A 10,355-nucleotide genomic window follows, 5' to 3' on the forward strand; every position below is an offset into this window, starting at 1 on the left:
TTTTTTTTTTTTTTTTTTTTTTTTTTCTTTTTGTAATACTTTTTTTCACCAACTCAATAATATTTCTAAATATTAAAAATTTGTTTGTTAAATACAATGTAAAATATAAAATTAAGGCTGTATTTGACCTTCATGTATAAAAAAAAGAGTTGGTGTAGTTATCTATATTTCATGTTTTCATAGTCTTTTTGACGTTACTTTATTTATCCTCCAGAAATTGTTCAGAGGAAGTCATGCAGGACAAATCCGATCTTTGAAGTACAGGGCATGAATAGTATGCAGCTATACCATACTTTTTTCTTTGGCATCAGTAAAAAATTTGTACACAAATATAAAATTTATAAATGTTGGTGCAAAGGTTTATCTTTGCAATACAATTTGACTACTGGTCTTCAAAATTCAAGAGATTGTAAAAGTTTCATACAAAAAATAGATGTAGAAAGAGCACATCTATAAATTTATTCATTTCAGTAAATGAATAGAAAATTTGTCATGTGCCAATGGAACAATCATATAGAATTTTATAAAAGAGATGTACATTGCCAGTTATTCTTTAAGCAATTTTACAACCATATGTTAACGACATACGTTATTTAATACAGTATGAATCGTCAATTTTTATGTATTACATTTATACAATTAAAGCTTTTGTCTCAGGAAGACAAGTGGAATTGGATATAAAATAAGAGAAAGTACATTATATTTTCAGTGCTATAATACAAATTTTATTATCATATACATTTAATAAGAATTGAAAGTATGAATATCAATATTGTGCCATTTAATCTTGTTCTATAAAATATACTTAGAAGTTATTACAGTGTTTGAAGATAACTTATGATTTTTAAAACTAAAAAAAAAGCAGTCGTGAAATGTTAATTTATTAAATTAACATTGATTATACATCTTTTGTCCAAGCTTTAATTTGACTGCCATGTTTTCTTGCATCGCAGTTTTAAATGATGAATATGACCAACAATGGATTATATCTATATTTCCCATAGTTTATTGTATCTGTCTTTATTCAATATAAATTCTTCTGATTTTAATTTTTGTCAAATATGATTCGTAATATGACAAAACTGCATAGAACTGTATATGATATAATATCACTGGAAATTGGAGCTCGATTTAAGAATAAATGTATATTCTAATGTTTTTATTTTTTTCCTTTTAACAATGTAATTATACTATAACGAGGTTGAAGAGATATGGTGAAGATATATACATATATATACAAATATAGTTTATTAAACAGCTGTAGTTGATTAATATTACATCATTACAGGTCTGTCCACCAACAAAATTTAAAAACACTCATTAATATTGAGATAATTTAAAATATAAAATGTGGTTTTTTTTGAAACCACTTGATACCAAAAAAGAAAGAAAAAAATGAGGTTAGGTTACTCAGGCTGAGTAAAGGTTTTCAATACTAGTAACGAATTATAGACAGACCTGCATTATTTTTTACGTCTCCAATTTATACGCTTATGATAATTGCTGACTTTATAAAATTTACATTACATTACGGTATATAATTGGATACTGAGATTGCAAAATATTCTGTTGTTTGAACTATGTAAATGTTTATATCTTTATCAAATATGAAGTACTACATTGATTAATCGTAGATGCGAAATATTGCTACAATTGATTATACATATTTTTAGGTATAATAATCTTCTATTGTGATCATAAAATTTCTGAAAAAATGTAATTTTCAAATATCATGAACATTTGTAGGTTTCAGTACACGCTATTATAAAAATGAAGCATTGATTGAGATGAAAATAACGATCTTTTGCATTGCAATTTCTTAAATGTATAGTAATTGTTTTTGAAAAGCATATTGTAATATTAGGTATAATATCATGGTCTATTCATACTAAAAAAAGAGATATTTATAATTATTCCAACGCTGTGCGCAATTTATTAACTTATATCACAAAATTTGGAAGATATTTATTTTATTAGCTAGAAGAAAAAAGATCAACATCTTACTTCGAGTATTTCTTCGATGAATTACAGAAAGTTTCAAATATCTTTTTCGTTTGATCATTTATTTAGTTACAAATAAAAATTTTGGTATGATAACGTCTCTTTTGTTTGTATACTACTTTCATTATTTCGTAATATTCTTACAAATCAATTGAATTTACATCGAAATATCGGTAATTAAGTTACGATGCTAATAATCAAATTTACCTTCGATACGATATATCATAAGCATCGTGATACAAGATTTTTAGATTTAATTAAGAATTCTATTACAGGAAAAAAAGAAACATATAATTATAAATGAATACATATGAGATACGAAACTATTTTTGCACAAAAATTATTGCCAATTAATAGATGTAACAACAATATTATAATTACGAATATAAGAATATACTTCTATCACGTGTTCATATGTTAAGAAAAAATTTCACGATGAAATGCGAGCGTTAATTATATTTAATGTCCTTGTGAATATAACAATGAATTGTACTTCTTGTAATTTTTCTTCTTACGATCAACAGCATTTGCTCGTTCCCGAAGGGAGTTACTGCATTCTAGATGGTTGCTGAACTACCCCAACCTGTCTTCTTTTGATTTTCTTAATATTAACTCTAATTTTACTCATTTTTTAATATTATCTTATTTATAATATCTGTGTCTGCTATATACATTTGCTATTTACCAGGTGCTCTAACCCATCTCAATTTTTTTCAGTAAGAGGAGACACAGTATCATCATAGCCACAGCTCCTAACCAATTGAAGCTCCTTAACAACATCACTCCAAAAAATAAATCAAAATATCGGCCTTGTCTGTGATCCTCAAACAGTATAGCAAAGTGGTGAACAAATTCCTCTCTATCTTAACTAACTTGTCCAATGACACGTCAATATGCTTTATTTCTGGATTTGAATATCAGTTCAAGAATATTTTCGTGATATTGATGACTAATGGTAAAACAATTTCTGAATATTCTTATCTGTCAGATTATTGGACGGTGAAATGTTCGTCTTAGCTGTTCACGACACATCCAACACGGTCAAGAAATTATCAGGGAACATCCACCTTATCACTGACCAGAATCGTCAACCAGTCAGCAAACAAATCAGGATTTTTCACCCTACTGTGCTTTATCAGGTCATCCAAAAAATATTGTTACTATAAAACTCTAATACGTGTTGGTTGTTGTTTAGGGAGTAATGGAGTAACAAACAGTTGTATCAAGTTATTCAATCATTGACAAGTTCCTCATCAAATTCATATTCATAAGAGTCCATTGAAGGAAACCCAAACAGGATGTTCTTACTGATAACCAATGTAGGATGGCTATGATGGATAAACACTTCTTGAAGAAACTCATGTACACTCATGCATGGAAGTATTGGAATTTTACATGTACTATTTTTAAGAAGTGATATATGCATGTTCAACTGAAAAATTATAATACAATAATGATGTATATAACAAGAAGGAAGAGTAAAATGGTAATACAATCCAACGATATGTACAATATTTATATTAAGCAACGCATGTAATGCTAGTGGAAAGTAATATTAATTCAAAAATAAGAAGTCCTAATACAAGGTTGATCCATCTGACGATTTTCCATAGAACTCACTAGCGCTACCACGACACGTATTTCTTGAAGGTATTATGAATACCTTATATGTCGTTGAATTATTTTCTAATTTATCTGATATAGCCTCAGAATTTTCTTCTTACTGCATGTATTATATCGTTACAAGTATTTCAGTTTAATCTACATACTTTAGTGGTTGAACGTAGCAAATATAAGCATTCGAATACTTTCGTGTATGAGTGTATCTCGCTACTGGTGGTCTCCTCTGTAATACTATAAATCTGTCATCTGTTTGAAAACATCGATCAAATGTACACCTCAATCTCAGCAAAACTGAACGTTTCTTCAGGGTGCAGGTCTTGCACAAGTCCTGTATAATTTAATCTTCTTCTTCGAATATCTCGTTTTTCGTATTTCACTTATGTCACTTTTGGAGTTGCTCCATTTCTTACTGCCCTTCTCCCTTGGATGTTTTTAACGTGGAACTCCTTCGCGTGATCAATAGTATTTCCTTACAATATTACTATTATAATACAATGGAATATGAACTATAAAATTTTATTATAATATCGATATTAATAGTATAACGAAGTAATTTTGTAACATTACAACGAAGTAATTAAAAATTTTAATATAGATAAATGAAAAATGTAACACATTTTTAAAATGAACGAGCCAACGAAAGCTATCGATTAAAAGTGAAAAATTGCAAGGAAAGTAAACTGAAAGTTTGTTAGCTCTTTACAAGGATCTGTTTAACAAAGTTCTTGCCTTATTAATTCTTGCGCACTATATCTATTGAAATAACGTGCCTTTGGTGTAAAGAGGACCATTAAATATGAACATCTCAATCTCTTGGTGTCAAATAAGGGAAAAATACATCGATGATATTTTTGTAACTGTTTGTTTCGCACTGAAAGTGCGTTCATGCGAATAATTACGAAGGCTCTGGTAGCACTTCGTACTTCGATTTTTAATTTATACTAGATTGTTAGGGTTTCAGTGTCACCTATCGTTTCTTGTAGCATAGTATATGGATAAATGGAAGAAAAAGTATGAAATGCATTAACACGTAACATTGTATAGAAGAGATAGCGATGGAAAATTCGGTCAAAAGAGGATTAAATCGTTTTCTCCATTATTCGACATTATGCGAAGTTTATCGTAATATTAAGTGCAACTATTTCATGATCTGAATATTAAATTATCGGTTTAAGAAAGAGTTGCAACATTATCAAAGATATCCATGAACCGAGTTAGACATTTTGATTTTTCATAAATTGTCACAACGTTCGACGAAAGATCAATGTTTCGATATTTTATGGTTGTAGAATGGTTTCACGAATCATTTCGAACCGGATGGGTATTGCGAACGTTGATGTTCGATGTTTTCTTTGATAAAAATGGGAGAAATTCCGCTCGTTTCGGAGCACTGTAAATATTACCAATAAGTACCGTGTAAGTGTAGTATAGTGCAGATAGTGTTTTTTACTACACGCGTAAGAATATTGTAATACTTGTAATGTTGCGTATAGTCATTACTATTTATATGATACTGTAATTGATTGTATAAATTTACTCTTTATTATGTAAACCGAAAATTAAAACGTCTATTTTCTTCTCCTTTTCAATTACACTCCTATATCCTTATATAATTCTTATATAAACTCAAATTTTATCGTTTTCAGTGGTGTTACACAAATTACCATAGAGTACAAGTAACTAATAATATTTTGGTATTATAGCTACTATAACTATTATAACTATTATAAATATAATAAATGTAGGGTCGGATTTGTGGGGATTGACTTAAAATAGCATTGTTGGCTTCTTAACGGAATAAAATAAGCTTATAATAGAATAATGGTTGTGAAACAAGAGAAGTTCGCTATGGGCACGCGCCTTTGTTCTTTCTTAGAATGACTTGGGTTTTATATACCTTCTGACTGACACGCTTCCACACTCTCTCTCTCTGATTCCCTGTGGCTCTTGTACCCTTATTTGTACTATTCACTGTGTCCCTTTTTCGCACTCAGGCCTCTTTCCCCGTAACCTCCGGTATCGTCCGGGCACTTCGATCACGCCACCCTCATAAACTATCTTTCCATCGTCTATCGCACTCCGCTGTCATACGCATACAGTCTATCTTCACGTGCACGGTTACCTTCGTTCCAAGTGTAAACACTCCGGACATTCTCTCGACCCCCCTAGTCACTTCTAATCCTACACAAACATTACAAATATTATAAATATCATAAATTTGTATAATTTGTAATCTGAAAAACAGTAATTTGAAAAGAATGTTATTTTATGATTGTTATCATATATATTTCAATATAATAGATACATAATTTAATAATTCGCGCATTTACAATAATTTATTAATTCGAATATTTATTCTTTATATTGGCACTTATTACTAAGTTGTAATTTTTATACTTCAATCGCTATACACTAGCGATACTTATGGAATATAGTGACTCGCATGTTTGTTCATGTAACTCTTGATTCTAATATCGAGTTTTAATAAATAAATAAATGTGCATATTAAAAGAACATTGCAAGGAATATATTCTTTAAAAAATACGAAGAACTCGTGCCACTGCAAGTTTTCGCGTGATTGTTAGTAACTTATGCTCTTAATTGGATACGAAACTGTTTGGAAGTTTGCAAAGAAAAGCAAAATGTTATGAACCACGTGGAAAGTTTGAGGAGGTGACGTTTCACTGGATAAAACGTTAGTTAAATTGGAGAGACGAGTTCAAGTGCTTATGAACGGAGGATGACGTAGAAGAAGCGTAGTGCAAATAAAGAAACTCGAATAGCTGAGCTTTGTTAAACAAGACTGTAAGAGTGCAAAACAACGTCTTCTGAACAAGACAATTTTAGAGGATACTTAGCATTTAAATTCTACGTTGCCTCAAACAAATATTTTTAGCCATAGGGATATATATTAGAATTTATAAATATATAGAATTCGATGGATAATTAAATTAAAATTAAGTTAAAATTAATTGTCCATCGAATTCTGTAGCACAAAAATTAGAAACAATAGAACAGTGAAATTTACCAATATTTATTATTATTTTACCAATATATAATTATTTATCATTAATTATTATACAATATATAATAATTTACCAATATATATATATTGGTAAATTCCAGTTTTATTATTTTTAATTTTTGTGCTACAGAATTTGACAGACAGTTAATTTTCTAATTTAATTCGAGTATCATTTTATAGAGAAATTTATAAGAAATTTCTACATTTTACTACTATAGGAATTAATTAATTTGGCAAACGAGTAGAACAATTATGAAATAATGTTTTACGAAAAATAAAAGTAGTATAAACAAATAACAATTTGATGGCATAACGATGTTGTAATGGCGTAGCGATTAACCATTTGCATCCAAGCGCGGAATACTCGGCAAACCACGATTGTTTTCTATTACTGAACGCGGAATAATCCGTGAGCTAACTTTTTTCCATTATTAGTTGCTGAATATTCTTCATATGCCACAGATCACGTTTGATCCCTTTTGTGAGCATCTCGCTTACATCGGTTAATTATATTCTTAACAAGTTTTACTTTTGTTGTCAAAATCATTTTAACCCTTTGCACTCGAGTGGCGACCCTCAGTCGCCATTTAATCCTATTCTTAAGATCCATGTTAATTAATATATTAAATTTAAAATTACCGTACAGTGTGTGCAAGTAAAATAATTCTACGTCTTAATTTGTATGCTATTTTTTATTTATCGTTTTAAAAATATCTCATGGCAAAATTATGACAGAAAGTCTTCGAATTACTATGTTTCTGTTACAAAAAAGTCGCCGAGTGCAAAGGGTTAACTGCCATATAAGTAAGTGATGATGCGCGCGCAGTGATACGGGCCAGTCGTCAGTTGAACGTCGCTGAGGCCTGAACACAGCACCTTAAGTAGAGTCATGATGTAAATGAATTAAGAAACTAAACTACACTGCGTGTAAAACATTTAATACAAAAATATAGTGTTAGAACGAGTTAAGCATAAGACACACGCATAAAGCGATGATCCCACAGCGAATACAAATCAGATGGTACTTGGTATTCCAGTCTAGTTTGTAGAAATATCCGAGGATAGTTTTCCAAATGATAGACTGGACTACCAGTATTGCGTAGCTCTCAGCTTGGCATCGTTTGTCAATGATGAACTTATGGAATATTTCGAAAATTACTAAATAAAATGTATGCAGACGAATATGGAAATACATCACTGACAAACGATGCCAATTACCAGGTCTCACCACGTGGAGGTGGCTACGCAATCGAGACCCATGCCTAAAACACGTTATTAAAATATAGTACAAAATATGGTACAGAAGAAAGTACAAAATATCACAGAAAATAAATTACAAAATGAATTACAAAAGGCAATACAGTGTATACTATAAAGTAAAGCACAACATATATTAGAAAATAAATCTGAAAATAAATCACAGAATATAGGGTGTGTCTAACATCTGCAAAGAAGGAAGAGCAATTCATAATGACACGAAAATAAAATTTCATATGGAGAATTGGTAGTTGCATAAGATTATTTTGCATTAAATAAAAAATTTCAGACGTTACACGCATTAGCATTCATGGCGTTTTAAAAGTTTTAAAAGCACGCGAGATGCTACATAGGGTATTACATTTCTCGTGACTCGGCTTTTATTAATGTTTTATCAAAAGGGGGGACTTTTGAGGGGGACTTTTAAATACCTATCGCGGTGTATCGAATTTCGAGGAATTTAGTTCGGCGAATTCTTGAATACAATGTGCACAGTGTGCACAGTATGCACAGTATGTGTAGTAATACTACACAAATGTGCAAAAATATAATATTCCTGAAAAATATAACGAAAGAAAATAGCGAGCATAGTGACAAAAATAATTTTAAAAATAATATTAAAAATCCTTGCTGAAAATCCTAATTAAAAATCGGGATTAGTGGTAGCTAAGCTACTGGGGGTGATTCTACTTTCCAATTGACTCGACAAAAAAAAAAAAAAAAAAATTGTGAAATGGAGAAACTGTGTTTCATTAAAAATATGAGAAATTCCAAAATCAAAGCAACACCTCTAATAATTTAAAACCATTCCAATTGTTACTTTGATTTTGGAAACTTCTCCAAGGGGAATGTTTTCTTGTACTTGTATTTCGTAAAATTCCCGTGTAATAACTATGACGATGAACGAAACGAACGACTACAACTTTCTAAATTTCTATTTAGAATAGAAATTAGAAATTTTTCAACCGAGATTCTAATACGCGATGTGCAAGAAAACCCTAGCCTGACCCAACAAATATATCACAGAAATATATATCGCACGAGTGCTAATGTATATTAGTACATTAACACTCGTTGTCACTATGCTCGCTATGAGGATAATATAAAATACAACCGGTCACCCGTGCCGTTTCGGACCATTCGTCCTACGACATGATGGGCAACCAGAGGAATCGTAAACATGCGACTCACCGATCGTTGATCTCTTCTCCATATCAAAGCAGTTCTGCATTGGTTGTCGCCTTCGTCCTGGCACCAGCGCCATTGTATCCTTCCCTTGCCAAGTCGTCTATGCAGCGATGTCAACATTGGTTGTAGTTCCTTCTTCTTTTCTTGAAACACTTTCACAACACTCTCGCGATGTCGCGGACGCGTTAACTTGTTTCGACCGGTATCGAGCAAAAATATCGCGTGTGAACATCTACGGACGCAAACGATTTAGTAGTACTGTTATAATTTAATTGTGATAGAAATATTTAATGTCCACTATCACTAATGAAATTAAAAAGATAAAACATAGAATATTTATTTCAGTATTAAATAGATAATTAGAGATAAAAAATGTGTGAAATAATTATATGAATAATTAAATATCAAAGTAAATAAATTGTTAAATGTTAAATATGAATAAATAAATTAAATAAATAATTGAAAGTGAGAAATAAATTAATTAAATAAATTGTTAAAATTGAAAATTAAATAAATAATTAAATAAGTTATTAAAAATAAAAAGTAAATAAATAAGTTAAATAAATTGTTAAAATTGAAAAATAAATAAATAATTAGATAAATTATTAAAAGTTAAAAATAAATGAATGAATTAAATAAGTAATTGAAAGTGAAAAATGAATAAATTAATTAAATAAATTGTTAAAATTAAAAAAAAAAAAAATAAAATTAAAAAAAAAAAATTAAAGAAGTTATTAAAAATAAAAAATAAATTAATAAATTTAATGAATTATTAAAAGTTAAATATAAATAAATGAATTAAATAAATTGTTATAAGTGAAAAATAGATAAATAAGTTAATTATAGGCGGTTTAAGTTTCGATGTTCACGTTATGACGGCCGATGAGCAAATGACGTGTCCTGTGATCTCCAAGTGCCTATATGAACCGAGGATACCCTTACTCGAGGTCAAACGTAAATTCACAAACATAACCGTTTTCCCAAAGATTCACAAACCCGTTATAATAGTTATTATATGGTTTATTGCAAATATATGCTTCGTATAATTTGCAATAACAATATGTACAGTAATTTACATATTTACAATCATTTTTTGATATAAGGAAGCCATTTACTTCTTCGCAATAACAATTTTTAACATATATGTGTGTTTAAAATAACTTTTCAATGCTAGAAAAAGCAAATAGTGGCTAAAAATATTAACCAAAGGGCCCCTATACCCCATACCCATACTTCATCGTAAAATAAGCTAAATTTCGCG

The 10,355-nt window shown here is 29.9% G+C and overlaps 1 protein-coding gene across 1 annotated transcript in view; it reads left to right on the forward strand.

Moving 5' to 3' along the window:
* Positions 1-283, forward strand: part of pbl (epithelial cell transforming 2 pebble) — a 17,160-nt gene extending 16,877 nt beyond the window's left edge. The window contains exon 18 of the mRNA XM_017909842.1: positions 215-283. Within this exon, the coding sequence (XP_017765331.1) occupies positions 215-257 (43 nt within the window). The 3' untranslated portion in view covers positions 258-283. The remainder of the gene's footprint in view (positions 1-214) is intronic.
* Positions 284-10,355: the final 10,072 nt, after the last annotated feature.

Source organism: Eufriesea mexicana, unplaced genomic scaffold, assembly GCF_001483705.2.
Source record: "Eufriesea mexicana isolate 0111107269 unplaced genomic scaffold, ASM148370v2 scaffold26665, whole genome shotgun sequence".
NCBI lineage: Eukaryota > Metazoa > Arthropoda > Insecta > Hymenoptera > Apidae > Eufriesea > Eufriesea mexicana.